The sequence below is a fragment of the Cladophialophora bantiana genome, assembly GCF_000835475.1.
Source record: "Cladophialophora bantiana CBS 173.52 unplaced genomic scaffold supercont1.7, whole genome shotgun sequence".
In the NCBI taxonomy this organism is placed as follows: Eukaryota; Fungi; Ascomycota; class Eurotiomycetes; order Chaetothyriales; family Herpotrichiellaceae; genus Cladophialophora; species Cladophialophora bantiana.
Window position 1 is genome coordinate 569,343 of NW_015971581.1, and position 16,086 is coordinate 585,428.

Below are 16,086 nucleotides of genomic sequence, written 5' to 3' on the forward strand. Positions count from 1 at the left end.
GCGAGTTGTTTGGCCAGTCAACATCGAACCAGGCCCTTGAATTTCGTGTCATGGACTTTATCCGTGTGCTGGATGGGAGGTTGATCGAGCATTGGGGGCATGTCTTGGTCGGCTCAACCCCGTGTCAGAGGGAGCTTGAGTCTCAGCCTGGATTAGGCGATGTCGTACCGTTGCTGGCTCTGTTCAAGGTTTTATAAGGACGTTCGAGTGTACAATCGCATCAGCAGGTGCGGAGGGAAAACGGGGACAATGAGACAACGAGAGAACAGAGCGACATGATCAATGATTATGGTATTCTCCCGACATGCCCTTTTCCGGCCCGTAAAGTCCCTTGAACCCTGTGTCATTTTCCTCCATGCAATCCTTGGTTCATGCAATCGGCCATCTGCCTTAAGTTAGGCCAGACAACCCATCTTCGTGGCGCACTAGCACCATCGTATTGAGCCTAGAAAGGCCACTTGACCTGCCCGGCAAATTCCTTCCAAGAAGCCTTCTTCGAGCCCGGTGGCAAGAACTTGTCACTCTCGGCCTGATTCTTCTCGGATCCTTTGCCGTAGTAGCTCCAGTCCCGGATCAGCATCATATTTTGAGCTAACTCCTCCGCGATCTTGTTGCCAAGTTTTGCAGCGGACTCGACACTGGCAGGCTGCTCGACGAATTTGATTTCTTTGCCCTTGATCTTTGATAGCGTGTCGACGATTTCCTGGGGGTGCATCCACTCGTCGACGCCTTGGACGTAAACTCCATTGGCTGCCGACCCAGCTTCGAGAAGGCCCACCGTGAACAAACCCGTGTCATTCTGAATATCAATCAAAGGCACCCAGGTGTTCTGGGGATTCCATGGGAGGCTGAGCGTGATCGCACCAGTCTGTTCATCCGGCTTGATTTGAGTTTTGAGGTTGGACATGAAGTATCCCGGCATGTAGTACGAAACAATCATGTCACCCTTGACCTGCTCTGCATACTCGGCCACTTCGGCCTTGGATTCAAAATGCTCGACCTTGGTCAGTTCGCCGTGGGTCAGCTTGGTCACATGTGGTAAGGTCGACCAGACCAAGTGCTGGACACCTGCTGCCTTGCATGCATCAACAATGTTCTTTCCCTGCCTAATCTCGGCCTCTTTGGATGCCGTCTCCCAATAGTTTGTGACGGCGAAAACGCCATATGAGCCCGCAACCGCAGCTTTCACGCTTTCGACATCGTTGATGTCGGCTTTGGCTAATTCAGCCCCTTTCGAGGCAAGAGCTTGCGCTGCTGGCTTGGATGTGTCGCGAGTGATGGCACGGACTTTGTACTTGGAGGCCAAACTGGGGTTGTTGAAGATGGCTGAGGCTGTGCTGCCTCCCTGGTTGCCCGTAGCTCCGAAGACAGTGATAATTTTCTGGGCCATCTTGACGATGTTTCCGAAAGCCACTTTAGGGTCGACGAGCTTGAGTGTGATGTTTTTGCTCAGATGAGAGAAATAGACTTTCGAGGGAACCTGAAACGGGTTGAGGTGACGTCTGCGATCTTTGAGACAAAAAGAGTCAGTGTTGCCTGAAGATTTGAAGCTCCCCTTTATATAGCCAAAGCCATCGAAAGATTTTCACGCAAATTTCTGTTCTTTCAATAGGACTACTGGTTTCAAGCACTGTGTTACATTGGGTAAGTACGTCTTTGCCGTTTCCAGGCGTCAAGGAGGGTCATAGGAGTGAGGGTTAGTCATGTACTCGGGTTCGGCCCTTCGCTGGCGATTAGGATCAAGAGGATTAGCTGGACCGGTCGATCTGGTCGGGAACCGAGACCGCGAGCAAACCGATTTGGTGGACACAGTCGAATCTCAAGACGCACATGTGGTGCATGTGCTCAAGAACCCTTTGTGCTTAGGTCATGTATGGGCTGAGGTAGTTAGGTTAGGTGGGTAGTGAGGAGGGGAGCTGACCAATTCCTTGGGGATGTTGGTCATTGTCGGCATCTAACTTCTCGCTAAGCCGAAGCAACAGCTCAGCATCTTGGCTGATGACGCAAACTCTGGTTTCCTGCCTCGGTTCAGCATCTGTCACTGTTCCAAACTGGCTCTTGTCTTGCTTTCAATTCCATCGACCTCTACGCCCTCAATCCGATCCCGAGCCTTGCTGATTGCTCTCATAGGTTGTGGTACCAAGGGTTATTGGTTATCAAGGAATATTCTTTGATATGTTTCGTGACACTGCACATGTTTGACACACGAAGTTAAGGAAGTCGGCATATTTCCAGCTTGTCCGTTACCATCTGTTTGTGCTCGAGGAGATTGTATGTAGGATTGTCGCTGAGCGCCCAAGATAAAATCCGTTGCTTGCTGCTTCTTCGTGCTTGGCAGCATCAAGATACTCCGTATGGTACCTCGTACCTTGTTTAGAGGAGTTACCTGTGTCTACGGTAGTGTCCGGTCGAGCCACCTCCAACAGAACTGCGTAGATGGGAACAAGACGCATTTCTTGAGCTTGCAAATCCCATTCAGTGACAGATGGCCACGGGATTCTGACTTGGCGGCACACCATGGGCTGAGATATGCTACGACTAGAGACAACAAGCGAATGCATGCCACATGGATTGCGACTCCTCCGTTGAAGATCCCAAAGGATCAAAGCCAGCAAACTATGTCAAGCATCCATGATGAGATTCCTCGCATCTTGAGGTTGCCTCTGCTACCCTGAGTTTCTACGCTCACAAACACAGATTGCTTGTGGTGTGAGCAAGTCTTTCCATGGCTTCCAAACTTCACCCGCAACTGAAGATAAACAGATTCAAATGGTTCAAGCGAAGGCAAAACTACACCACCTACAACGGGTTGTATAAGAACTCGAAACTGAACTCCTTCCCTCGACTTCAGATACGACCTTGTTACCTGATGCGGCGGCGGCGGCGTCCTTTCCAATATCACAACTATTCAAAGACTTTGACACAGCCGTCCGACATGAGAGAGTTCCTGAAATGCAGGTAGGTCTGCTTTACAATAATGGCACCCGGTGAGCGTTATGAATCTATCTCTATTCGCCACATAAGAGAAGTAAGGCTTCCAGAATCTCTCAATCGCCCTCTGAAGAATTTATCATTCTACCTTACTGCTTCAAACATCATTACAGTAGCTTCTCATACCTTCTCCAGGGGCAAAGACCGCTATGGCTTCCCCAACACTGGCGTAATAATGGACTTCCTACATCTAACAGGACACCAAATGCCAGATCGAATTCGCAATGACATTGTCGCTACCGGAATTCGCAGGGACATTTCTGTTTCTTTTCTGTGCCTTCTCCACTGAAAAAGTTGCTGATATCGTCCCTCAGGGCGACTCTGCTCTGCCCGGGCCAACCACAGTGAGATGTTAACCACTATCCTCTTAGTCCTCGCTGTCATTATGCTTGCCGCGGTGAAGCACAAAGCTACATTTCTTTCCCCCCAGTATCGGCATGGCACTTTTTGTTGGCCATTTGAGCATTACGTCACGGTCTGGAAATAGCCGACGACGCGCTTCCCAGCTAATACTCCTCGAGGCGTTGATTTCACGGATGCGAGTAACAGAGCGAGCCTTTGGCTCTACCGTCATCAACTACTCGTTTCCAGGATACCACTGGATCTACTAGGTTGGACCTCTTTTGGGATCATTGGTTGCTGCCGCATTCTGTCACCTCCTAGAATTCTTTGACAGGAAGACGGCCAATCCAGGTCAGGACTTGGATGATCTCGAAACTCAGACGCTCGATCCAAGGAAAGATACCCAGTACTCGGTCGAAAATATATGATCACCCGCCACAAGGTCCAGGCGTGGAGGGTGACAAAGAGCAAACGGAGGAGCTTGACTCCCCACGCGCCAAGCGAAACAAACATAGAAATTGAAGTGCACACTGCAGGCACGTTGTAAGGAGCACAAACAAGGATTGAATTGAGATATGAAGCTGCAAAACCCTCTCATATGTAGATGCATCTTTAGAACTAATGTTCCTCGAGGATCGGCGAGGGCTGGCGGTCCCGATGGCCTCCGATTCGCAGAAGGATTACTTCCATTCCCCACCGTGCCCGCTGCCGTAGCAACAGTCCGTCCTTCCGAAAAGGGTGGGCTACAACAGCGCCAAGAGATGGACGGTAACCTCGAAGTCATTTTGTATCAGGATCGATGATAAACTTCACCGGCCGTCAAGCTGGCCTGGAAAATAAACCCCAAACCCTTCACACTGATCTTTGTTCTGCATCATGGATAACGCGGTCAAGATGCCATCCCAAACCTCGCTGTTCCAGGTCTATCTGCGACTTCGCCCGCCCTTCCAAGTTCCGCAGTTAAAGCAAAAGTCTGAACCATGGCTCATCGTGGAACCGCCGAACTCGCCAGCTGAGCAGGATGAAAATCCTGGCAATAACTTCTCTAGCCATATCACGCTACAACCTCCCAACGACTCGAGAAAGCGAGCAATCGAGAGATTCGGGTTTACGAAGGTTTTTCAAGAAGAGGCAACACAATTAGACATATTCGATGAGACGGGCGTCGCGGACACAATCAAGAGCGTGCTGCAGACCGGGAGGGATGGACTTGTGGCTACATTGGGAGTTACAGGCAGTGGGAAGGTAAAAGACCTTGACTCGAGCACACCTCGGGGTAACCACTGACGTGGAGGTAGAGCCACACAATCCTAGGATCCAAGTCTCAACGAGGCCTCACACAGATGACTCTCGATGTCCTTTTTAGATCAATCGGCGAACATATACGTCGACCGCACCACCCAGATCTGCCCACAGACACCAACCTCCTCTCCACCCTTCAAGCATCTGATCCTACAGAGGCCCAGATCTGGTCCGCAACTACGTTTCTCGAGTCGATTTATGCCGATGGCGACCGAGCCAGATTATCCCGAGCTCAGACCCCCATGTCACGAGCTCAAACCCCCATGATGGTAGGCATTGACAAGAATGAGCTCCCCGACTCATTCCCTGCACCTCCCCGAACACGCACATACACAAGCACCGTTGCAAATTCATCGCCGTTGGCATTTGTCTCAGACCACTTTACAAAAAGTGCTATGTCAACCACCCAAATGCTGCCGAGTATCCCTGCGGCGGTTTCTTCGCCCGAGAAGGACCCCTGGCGGCTCCCATCCAAAGTCGCATTTCTATGTCATTTGAAAAGCTTGAAGAAGTCCGTTGCTAAACCTTTGGTCGTTAAGGAATCTATCGGCCACTCTGTTCGAAGACCCCCTCTGCCCCGACCGTCCACATTCCCACAGCATCCTGACATAGCAGGCTTCGCGGTGGACATCGACCGGCATGCCGAATACGTCGTCCTCGTATCCATGTACGAAGTATACAACGATCGTATTTTCGACCTCCTCTCAAATCCCACATCACCCAATGCTCCACCCACGTCGACGCGGCAGGGAGCAGCTCTGCAGAAAGGCTTGCTGCGGCGTCCATTACTGTTCAAGAACACTGAAATGTCTCCGGACATGAAGGTTGTTGCTGGCCTCCGGAAAGTTGTATGTGGAAGCTATGATGAAGCAATGATGGTTCTAGAAACGGGCCTCACTGAGAGAAGAGTGGCAGGAACTGGCAGCAATAGTGTCAGCTCTAGAAGCCATGGTTTCTTTTGCATCGAAGTGAAGAAGCGAATGAGGTCAAATCATAATGGCGGGTATTTGATGGCGTATCAGTCCCCGTGGACTGGTGGAACCATGACCATCTGTGATTTGGCCGGCTCTGAACGTGCTCGCAATGCCAAAACTACCGGATCGACGCTGGCCGAAGCAGGAAAGATCAACGAAAGCTTGATGTACCTTGGTCAGTGTCTGCAAGTCATCAACGACTGCCAACAAGAAGGCAGTAAACCCATCGTTCCATTTCGACAGTGTAAGCTTACCGAGCTTTTATTTTCAAATTCCTTTCCATCGTCAAACCAGGCTGCCACATGCAGACCACCACAAAAGGGCGTGATGATTGTCACCGCTGATCCTTTGGGAGATTTCAATGCCACAAGTCAAATTCTGAGGTATGCAGCTATGGCTCGGGAGGTCACTGTTCCCAGGGTCCCCAGTGTGACCAGCACGATCTTGGGCGGTGGAATCCAAGGCAAGGCGGCACAGACTGGCAGGTCCACTCCGCACGATGTTGCAAGCTCTTATTTCATCACAAAGGAACTGGAGCAGGCAACTCATGAGGCTGCAAGACTGGCCGAAGAATGCGATTTCTTGGCGGTCAAACTTGCAGAGGAGGAAATCAAACGCACCGAGGCAGAACTGAAGCTGCAGGCAGCGGAAGAGAAACTTGCTGTCATGGAGCAAGAAGTACGCGAGGAATGCTGGACAGAGATGGAGGAACGATTGGATGAAGAGCGAGAAAGATGGAGAGCCGCATGGGAGCAAGAGAGACTGAGAGGAGAGGCGTATGTGGACGGCAAGCTGGAGATTCTCGAGAAAACAGCAAAGATCACGATCCACGAAGACGCTCCCAGCGGGAGGATCGAAGAGCTCGAGAGAGAAAACGAGACTCTTCGAGCCAAACTGCGAGCTCTGCAGCAGGAGATGCAAACAAGAAGCCCAACCAAGAAGTCTCGAGGAACAGCAGCGTCCAAGTCTCCTGTCAAGGGATTGGTTTTGCAAGAGTCATCCAACGTCAACATTGCGACCAACCCGTTTCTTGCTTCTCTGGGGGCGTCATCCAAAGACAGAGATAGTGAGGCAACGATCAAGGCCAGAAAGAGCGAGGACAGGCTGGATCTATGTGATGTTTCGCCCCGGAAGCTGTCGTTGAGGAGCTCAAGTGCAACCAGGGTCGCAGTGCTGGAAGACTCACAGCCTGCTGTTCCCGTGGTGAAGAAGCAACGCAAACTGACAACGCGCAAGTGGGATCTAGGCGACCCGGATGACATTTGAACTATTTGATTTGGGGAGTTTACTCTGTGCTCTGTACTCCGCACATGTTCATAGGCGAGTTATGGGATAGATGACGATGACATCGGGTTGTGTTGATCCATGTCGAAGCGATGCGACATTGGTCCTGGACTGTCAACTGAGGCACTCCGCAACTATTAAAGCCTGTATGGGAACACCGCAGTGGCCAGTGTATGTCCAATGCAAGAAAGTGTCAGAAATCCCATGTGGACGGAGTACGGAGTAGGTTGGACTTATTTCGCGCCAATAATAAAACCCCTCGAGTGCGAAGCGCGAGTGAGATGAAGTGAGATTGAGAAGCGCAATGGTCAAACGCCAACCACCCGCATTATACCACGGAGTGAGCCTTACCCAGTAAGTATGATGTAAGTAGCAGTTTGGGTGAGTGCCGGGGCCTAGCACTAGAGCCTAGGGGCCGCAGCGGGGCGCAATTGCAAGGCCAAACAGACGTGGCTGGGATCTCAATCTTCAGACGTAAACTTAGAAGTGCACACCACACACCACCTTCCACACCACTGCTACACCAACCTCTGCCCACGTTGCTTTTCTCTGTTTCTTCTGTCCAAGCAGTTTCCCCTGCCTTTCTCCTTGCTTTGGCTGCTCTTCTTTCAACCGTCGCTCGTTCTGTTCCAGACTCACCTATTCTTTCGACTCCGACTCCGATTCTATCCTTCACACCGCACGTAACCCGCGGGTCGCTATTGGTGCCCGCAGCGAGCTGAAATTCCACCTTTCAGCCTACCTCTCAGAACACTTGTGAACGTTGGGCAGCACGCAGACAGGCAAGAGGAAGAAAATATATAACCAAAAGCAAAGCCGCCAAAAAGAAGGACAGGGTCGCGGTTCCATTGAGACGCATCTCTATTCATCCTCGATCCCCCTTCGGGGAGAGTCCGAGCTCGATCAATGGCGCCGACGTCCTACATCCGCAGTGTAAGCGCCTCAAGCGAACACCTACGGACCGTCGTTTCTCGCTCCGTGTCCTCGACCTTCGAGACAGTCTCCTCGAAGCACTCCGTTACGACTTCCCGAACTTCCCTCGCGTCCTTCTTCGCACTCATTCTCAGAGAGGCGCTACAATTCTCACGACGCATGCTCCTTGCCTCGACTGCCCCTTCAAATGCCGTCCGCCGGGAACCCGTGCAGCCCGTCTTCCTTCAACCATCAACACATCTCGATAAACGGCAAAATGCCATCCTCGCAATCCCGACCACCTACGCTGGTCTGAACTCCGGTCCTGCTCCCGGTGCCTTAGTCGGTATTGTGCTCGGCTCCGTTGGTGGCTTCATCCTTGTATTATACATCATTCTCTCGGCATTCCGCCTCTCAGGCTGGGGAGGCGGCCGAGAAGTCGTGCAAGAAGAAATCATCCGGCATCATCGAAGAAGACCTTCCCGAAGCAGTCCGAGCAGCAGAAGCCACAGCCAGCCAATGAGCCACGTCAGCAGTCCCAGATCGGAAAGGATAGTAGTGGAGGAAGATATTGTGGAAGTGGAAGAACACCACGGTCCACCTAGCGTGGAGGAAGACTATGTCGAAGTCATTGAAGAGCACTCGCCAGAACGATCGCCGCCGCCAAGAAAAACCAGTCACAGAAGTGGCTTTAGGACGGTGGATCCGGCGCAATTTGGGGGAGGAGGAAGGCCGATGAGGAAGGTTTCGAGACGGTAATGGGAAATGATGGGGAAAAAATGGAGATATTTGCTGCGATGTCATTATGGTCATTTTCTGTCTGATCTAATGAAGCGATGGAGTTTGTGGATTAGGTGGGAATGTTGCTGCTATGGGATAGTAATCTGCATCTAGTGAGCATCATGGCCGAGCGATAAAGTGGATTTGCTAGAGAACAAGATGTTCGAAGTGTGAACTACCTCTTACGATTTTTGGTGTCCGTGCTGTTTCGAACTGTCCATCTTCATTCACGCCCTACGGTGCTTTATCCCGTCTGGTCGTGGCCGACTACGTGGCGAGTATATCACGGCCGTCGATGTGCCCGACCTGCTCTCTCCCTTGTCCTCTTCCAAGGCCCATTGACGTCTGATCTTCATGCACTGTACCGCAGTACGCAGTGCAGAGTAGGAGTAAACTATTACCTAGTATAAAAAGTGCCGATAGTGGCGAGCCAGTTAGTGGTGTGCGTATCGTGGAGGTTCCGAGTATGACCAGTCCCCTATAGCCCCTTTTCCATGGAGGACGGAGTACATACCCTCCCCCCATTCAATCCCAGCGCTTCTTGTGCTTCACGCGCAGCAGCGTCTCGGCGTTCCCGTGGGCGATCATCTCCAATTGCTGGGCTGTCACGAGGCCGCTGCGCTCCAGGTCCTGCATGAACGCCAGGCCTACTTCGTTGGTGGCGAAGGGGTAGTCGACGCTGTACAGAACGTGGTCGAGCTTGGTGTTGCGCAGGATGCAGGCCATGGGGTTGACGCTCCAGTCGCCACTAGTGGTGATCCAGATGTTGTTGTCCCAGACGGTCTTGAAGTCGCGGTCCCGCGGTCCCCAGCGCGGCGAGAGCTGCATGATGCGCTCGAGCATGAAGGGCAGCATTTCGCCCATGTGGCCGATGATGATTTTCAACTTGGGGAGTCGGTCGAAGAGGCCGGAGGCGAAGAGGCGCAGGACGTGCACCGCCACGTCCGAGTGCCAGCCGAACGCGGACGAAGAGAGCGATATGGATGCTGCGCTGGGGACGTTGGCGCCTGTGTACAGCAGCGACATCATGTCATCGGTCGGCCATATCGGGTGAAGGTAGATGGGCACGTCGAGGTCCTGGGCGGCCTGGAACATGGGCAGATAGGCCGACTCGTCGTAGTAGGTGCCGTCGGCTGCGTGGTTGTTTATCAGGGCGCCGACGAAGTCGAGGTCCTTGACGCAGCGGGTCAGTTCGGCTGCACACTCGGCAGGGTGTGAGACCGGGAGGACGGCGAAGCCGGCGAAGCGGTCGGGATTGTTCTTCACTGCCTGAGCGAGCTGGTCATTGGCAGATTTGCACTGGGATGGCGACATGGTGGCCGGAGCGTGAGAGACAATTTGTAACGAGACTTTGCCGGCGTCCATGGACTGGAGACGGAGGTCGCTGACATCGGCGAGTTTGTCGATCAGGCCGGGGATGTGCTTGAGCTGTTCTGAATATGAATCCGTAGACTCTGTGAGAATGGCTTGGGAGAAGAAATGCTCTTCCAGAGCGATGAGCGGAGGAACCATGGTGGATGTCTATACTGAGGAGCACGTCGCTACGGAGAGGATGTATCGAACCAGGGGCAAGCCACAGCTATGTATCTCAAATGAGGCCTCGAAGGAGGATGATCTCAACGGTTTTATATGCCGGACAATGACCATGTCGGAGTCGCACTGAGACGGCAGACCGATGGAGTCAGACGCGGGCAATGGGCAACGCGGGGTCTGGAGGCGGGAGGAGAAAGGCGACAAGCGAGTGAAGCTGCCCAAACGAGTAGCTGGCGAGCTGGGCTTTGTTTCCCATCACTCCCTCTTTTCGCTCACCTGGACTCTGCTGGAACCCAGTCACGGATCAAAACAGTGGGGGAACATTATGCACGGCAAGAGGTAAGTTGTTTGGAGTGATGAAGGCAGCGGATGGCGGTGAAGATTGGAAAAGATGGATGGCCAGCCACGTCGGAACTTAATAATGAGTGCCGTAGCGGATGAATCCAAGTCCGATAGCAGGCAGCTGGTAACCAGTTCTTCTCACCTAGATGTCAGATCTCTGCCTATAGCTCACCAGCCTCACCAGCTTCAACGGCCTCAAGATGGTCTCGGTCAAAAAGCTCCCCTCGCTTCTTCCGGATGAGCCAAAGGGCCATCACATCGGCAACCCGCCCAAAGCATTTCAAAACCCGTGGCCCTCGTTCAACCCAAGCCACCACAGTCTGGGGAACATCATCAAGGTTCGCTTTGGCAAAGATAGACCACCCTTTGTGCCGATTCCCAGTGACCGCTCCGAGTTGGTGCCCGTTCAGAAAGTCGACTTTTCCACTTCGCACCCGGCTCCTAAAGTGACGTGGATCGGCCACGCCAGTTTCTTGCTGCAAACCTACAGGGAGGATCGCGCTGCTCGAGGTATCAACATTCTCTGTGACCCTGTCTTCTCGGAAAGGACCTCTCCATTCACGTGGCTTGGTCCCAAAAGATACACACCCACCCCGTGTACTCTGCAGGAGCTGCTTGATGCTGTCGAGCTGGACCTTGTCATCATAAGCCATAACCACTATGATCACGCCGATGCAGAAACCCTGAAGGTGATCTGGGCCAGAAGAAGATCAAACGTCCATTTTCTCGTCGGGCTGCACAATTCTCGCTGGCTGACTGCAACGGGCATCGATCGTTCATCCATTACCGAGCTGGACTGGTGGGAGGGCGTCGAGATTGATGTCGAAAGTGTCGGGAAGGCCCAGATCACATGTACGCCCACTCAGCACTTTTCCCGGCGAAGTATATGGGACGCAAACCACGACCTGTGGTGTTCGTACGCTATCCGCGACCTGCAAGGGTCGGGCAAGAGAATCTACTTTGCGGGAGATACCGCCTATCGGTCCATCCACTCGATCAACTTGTCGCGAGAAGAAGAAGATGCACAGCCTACATGTCCAGCTTTCAAGCAAATTGGTAATCTGTTGGGACCGTTCGACCTGGCCCTGTTGCCCATTGGGCTCTGTGAGCCGAGGGACTTTATGTCCAACGTTCATGCGAACTCATGGGACTCGATTCGAATACACCAAGATGTAAAAAGCAAGAGGTCGATCGGTATGCATTGGGGAACTGTCCGTGGCGGCTTATCTCAGTATTACGAAGACGTTCGAACCCCAATGAAGCACTGGAGGATGGCCGCTGAAGAAGCGGGCTTGAAATGGGGAGACGAGATAGGTCTTTTGGATGTCGGGGAAACATTGATATTGCGCTGAGCGCTGACTTCAGCTGTCTCGGTGGCCGTCCCAGCCGTCTTCCTCCGGACACTGCTATCCCACCCGTTTGAAGTGTCCACATGGACACTTGGGTTCTCGCACACACAATATTGTTCATCTAGGCAACAGTATTTCGGTGTGAACGAGCCCAATCTTCCATCCTGCAAAGCAAGCCTTGAGAACAACTTTATCCGACGTTTCGACCGGGGAATTCCGTACCTCTGCCTTGCACCCCAGCTTTAACCCCGGTGGCTTGCAGCAGTGTAGGGGGCTCGGATTGACCCCCTTGGGCTGGGCTGGCCCCGCCACCACCGCTATTTATGTACCTGTACTGTCATAGACAGCAAAAGCCTCGGCCACAAGCCCTTCTCGCCCAGTCGGTGCTGGGAATCAAGCTCAACGCTAATGCACGATACTGACATGTTTGCTTGGATTGGCCGGACGCTATCGCCTGGCCCTTCACCTCCGTCCTGAGCGGTCCATGTGGAAAAAGCATGTCGTCTTTCCTTGCCTCCTCCAAGTTTCGTCCCATGTTTCGTTTCCAAGACGACCGTGGATCCGTGGCTGATGAACCAGGATGAACGATCGGTGCCCGCGTACTCTTGAGCGTTGTCGAAACTCCGGGACGGAGGCCGCTATGAAACCAATATGCAGGACAAATATGGGTCCAAGGTTTTCCGCGAAGTTTGATGCTAGGTCAATCTCCTGATGTGTTCTATCTCCGACGACGCGGACACCCAGTTGAATACGAGTATGAGAAATCAGTCAACCAAGATGACATCCCACATTCCCCCAGATTCTTCGACATATAAGTCTGGACTGCCGCTCAACGGGGGGGGGTATGGACATTTCTCTCTTTGATCACCCTTTCTGCTCGTATCTCTCTATCTGCGTCTTTCTCAGTGACCACTACTGCGTTCAAGGTCGACGTTGTACACCTGCTTCGCCAGACACTACTGCAATTGATTGACATCTCCCTTCTCCAGACAATCAATCTCCAACAGTCTTCATAACTCTAAACTTCTCGCCAATATGTTCTACGGGCTTCGCGCCCTCTGGTCTCAATCCTTCCGATTGCCCACCCCGTCGCTGACGGAGAAGAACCTCCCCGATCAAACCGGCAAAGTCTATATAATTACCGGGAGTAATACTGGAGTTGGATATCAGGTTGCGAGCATCCTTTACGCACACAATGCCAAAGTCTACATAGCCGCACGCACAGAGTCAAAGGCTCTAGCAGCCATCGACTCTATCAAGGAGCAACATCCCAAGTCTCAAGGCAAACTGGAATACCTGTCTCTGGACCTGTCCGACTTGAGCACCATCAAAGCAAGTGCTGAGGATTTTCTGTCCCGCGAAGACAAGTTGCATTGGCTGGACAACAATGCTGGCGTGATGATCCCTCCTCTAGGCTCCAAGGGCACCCAGGGCATGGATCTGACGTACCAAACAAACATTCTTGGCCCATTCCTATTTACCAAGCTACTCCTCCCCATCCTGAAGCGCACAGCAGAGGACGAACCTAAGGGCACCGTGAGGGTCAGTTGGGCGGGCAGCCTTGCCGTGGATCTACAGAGTCCGAAGGGCGGGGTGAGATGGAAGAAGGGCACAGATGGAAAGGAGACTTTGGATGATGGAAACAGCAATACCTTTACATATGGTGTCAGCAAGGCGGCAAATTATTTCCTTGCGACCGAGTTTGGGAAACGATTTGGTGAGAAAGATGGAGTTTTACACAACGTGAGTCCCTCCGGGGCTTTGTTCCTGTACTCTTTCACCCCTCCCCTGGTTGATATCGTCAATATGCTCCAGATTCATGTCCACTCCAGAACTAACCCTGTGGCGCAAACAGGCATACAATCCTGGCAACCTCGCATCCGACCTTCAGCGACACATGAACGGCCAATACCCGTCCTGGGCACGACGGCTCTTGCACTTCCTCCTCCTCTACCCAGTCATTTTTGGCGCATACACCGAGATCTACGCGGGTCTGTCGCCCGACCTGACGTTGGAGAAGGACCAGGGCACGTATATCATCCCATGGGGCCGCAAAAGCTCAGTCCGCCCGGACTTGGTTGCGGAAGCCCAGAAGGAGAACGGGGAGGCCAAGAAGTTGGTCGACTGGTGTGAGGAGGTCACGAAGGAGTTTGCGTAGGGGTTTTTGCTGGATGGGTCTCTTGTTACCTTTGCCTTGGGGAACACCCCCCTCGCGAAAATTAAAGCCAAACCTTTCTGGCTGCATCTAGCCGCCCTGAGAGGATATGAAATCTTTCGATGCCTCATTTTGAGCGTCTGGTATATCAGAAAGGGCGCCTTGACTCTGCGGGGCAAAGACCTTGGGGACACCCTTCGCCTTTCAGTTCGCACAGACAAGGAAGAGATTACGTGTCGTAGGAGTCAAAAGGCATCCCCCTCCGGGTCCCCGTGCACTCCCGGAGCCAAAGGCGACTTTGTCGATATTACCAAAACAAACAAGAAATCGCTTTGCCGTTCTGCTAGGTACCTCCATGTATGCGGGGAGCCTTGTGCGGTGTATTAAGTTTGAGCGGAGAGAGTAGGACAGCGGTCAATCGGTCCGGCATTGCGCCGAATCTGCCGTTGAGCTGCGCTTCAATAACCCGGGAACCAGCGCGAACGGAGAGCGAGAGCGAAGACCTCTAGAAGCAAGCACCCTCCAATGCGCCAGTGTGCAGCGTGGAATAAATACTCCCGCGTCCATTTCGATAGCGACAGCGATATCGATACCAACATCAATGTCGATATGAGATTGAGATAGAAGAGATAGGGAAGGATATAGGTAGGCGCGGATCCATCCAGCGAGTCACTACATAACTGCTGTGTCAGCCATGGGGAAGCCCAAGGCCTTGTTGCTGGGTAGACTTGATCAGTAAGTACCTACCTACCTACCTACATATTTAGGTCATTCATGTACCGTACCCATATTCATATCAATATCCATATCCCATTTCCAACCGCATGCATGCATCCGAGGACACGACTGCGAAGGAAAACATTTCCGTCTCAAAAGCTCTGTTGTTGGTTTAACTTTTCTCTGTCGACTCCACTGGATGATTCTTGCTGTTTTGTTGGTTTGGTGTGGCTTCGACGCCCACAAAGTCTCTGTCTGCCGGAATCGATCGGAGGGCTAACAATCCACGCTGCTGCACTATTACAGCGCTCACAACGCATGGAACGCCCTGTCTGGCGTCGCCGAGCTGGTCACATCCCATGCTCGCAGCCGGGCCGAGTTCATCGAGGAGTGCAAGAGCGGGACACACGACGGCGTGGTCGCCATCTGCGACCGGGCGCCGTCCAGCCTTGCCGTCACGGGCAAATACGACGATCAGCTGATCGCCGTACTGCCCAGCAGCTTGAAGTTCATATGCCACAACGGCGCCGGCTATGACAACATCGACATCCGAGCTTGCACGGCGCGCGGGATCCTCGTGTCCAACTGCCCGAAAGTCGTAGACGACGCGACCGCCGACACAGCCATCTTTCTGATCCTCGCCGCCCTGCGCGGCTTCAACAATGGCATCCTAGCCATCCGCAACGGGACCTGGAGAAGCCCCGTCCCGCCCCCGCCGCTCGGCAACGACCCGCAGGGCAAGACACTCGGCATCCTGGGCCTAGGCGGTATCGGTCACAATCTGAAGAGGAAGGCCGAGGTGTTTGGGATGAAGATCATCTACCATAACCGGACGAAATTGAGCGACGAAATGGCCGACGGTGCAGAGTATGTGAGCTTCGACGAGTTGCTCGCCAAAAGTGACGTGTTGAGTCTGAACCTTCCCCTGAACGTTCGTGTAACCGGGCCATGTTTGTCGTCTGGCCCCGCGCTGATCCTTGCTCCCATAGTCGAAAACACGGAACATCATCTCGACCAAGGAGTTCGAGAAGATGAAGAGAGGGATCATCATCATCAACACCGCAAGAGGTGGCGTATTGGACGAGGACGCACTCGTGGATGCGCTCGATTCCGGGCGAGTTCTCTCCGTTGGATTGGACGTGTATCAAAGAGAGCCGAACATTCATCCAGGCCTGCTATCAAACCCGCATGTCTGTCTGCTTCCCCACATGGGGACCTCGACTGTTGAGGTACGTTTTGCCCTTGCGATTTGAGCTGACCGACCCATGGGAACTGTCTCTTGACCAGATTCGATAGACCAAGACGAGGATGGAAGAATGGACAATTGGCAATGTGCTGGCGGCGCTGGAAAGGGGGAAACTGAATAGCGTGGTTCCTGAACAGGCGCACCTAGTTTGACGATGCA

At 52.9% G+C, this 16,086-nt stretch overlaps 7 protein-coding genes across 7 annotated transcripts; 5 read left to right on the forward strand and 2 right to left on the reverse strand.

The window, feature by feature from the left end:
- Positions 1-445: 445 nt before the first annotated feature.
- Z519_05202 (uncharacterized protein) lies at positions 446-1,390 on the reverse strand (the record flags this gene model as incomplete). The annotated part of the gene is made up of 1 exon (XM_016762943.1): positions 446-1,390. The coding sequence occupies one exon, from the start codon at positions 1,388-1,390 to the stop codon at positions 446-448; it is 945 nt and encodes a 314-aa protein (XP_016620556.1).
- A 2,819-nt stretch (positions 1,391-4,209) lies between these two features.
- Positions 4,210-6,875, forward strand: Z519_05203 (uncharacterized protein; the record flags this gene model as incomplete). The annotated part of the gene is made up of 2 exons (XM_016762944.1): positions 4,210-4,578; positions 4,632-6,875. 2 exons carry the CDS (start codon positions 4,210-4,212, stop codon positions 6,873-6,875), a joined length of 2,613 nt encoding a protein of 870 aa, XP_016620557.1.
- Positions 6,876-7,799: 924 nt separating this feature from the next.
- Positions 7,800-8,564, forward strand: Z519_05204 (uncharacterized protein; the record flags this gene model as incomplete). Its single annotated transcript, XM_016762945.1, has 1 exon — positions 7,800-8,564. The coding sequence occupies one exon, from the start codon at positions 7,800-7,802 to the stop codon at positions 8,562-8,564; it is 765 nt and encodes a 254-aa protein (XP_016620558.1).
- Positions 8,565-9,110: 546 nt separating this feature from the next.
- Positions 9,111-10,097, reverse strand: Z519_05205 (uncharacterized protein; the record flags this gene model as incomplete). Its single annotated transcript, XM_016762946.1, has 1 exon — positions 9,111-10,097. The coding sequence occupies one exon, from the start codon at positions 10,095-10,097 to the stop codon at positions 9,111-9,113; it is 987 nt and encodes a 328-aa protein (XP_016620559.1).
- Positions 10,098-10,660: 563 nt separating this feature from the next.
- On the forward strand, positions 10,661-11,812 carry Z519_05206 (uncharacterized protein; the record flags this gene model as incomplete). The annotated part of the gene is made up of 1 exon (XM_016762947.1): positions 10,661-11,812. The coding sequence occupies one exon, from the start codon at positions 10,661-10,663 to the stop codon at positions 11,810-11,812; it is 1,152 nt and encodes a 383-aa protein (XP_016620560.1).
- A 1,032-nt stretch (positions 11,813-12,844) lies between these two features.
- On the forward strand, positions 12,845-13,967 carry Z519_05207 (uncharacterized protein; the record flags this gene model as incomplete). Its single annotated transcript, XM_016762948.1, has 2 exons — positions 12,845-13,552; positions 13,665-13,967. 2 exons carry the CDS (start codon positions 12,845-12,847, stop codon positions 13,965-13,967), a joined length of 1,011 nt encoding a protein of 336 aa, XP_016620561.1.
- Positions 13,968-14,788: 821 nt separating this feature from the next.
- Z519_05208 (uncharacterized protein) lies at positions 14,789-16,079 on the forward strand (the record flags this gene model as incomplete). Its single annotated transcript, XM_016762949.1, has 4 exons — positions 14,789-14,847; positions 14,988-15,612; positions 15,671-15,910; positions 15,978-16,079. 4 exons carry the CDS (start codon positions 14,789-14,791, stop codon positions 16,077-16,079), a joined length of 1,026 nt encoding a protein of 341 aa, XP_016620562.1.
- Positions 16,080-16,086: the final 7 nt, after the last annotated feature.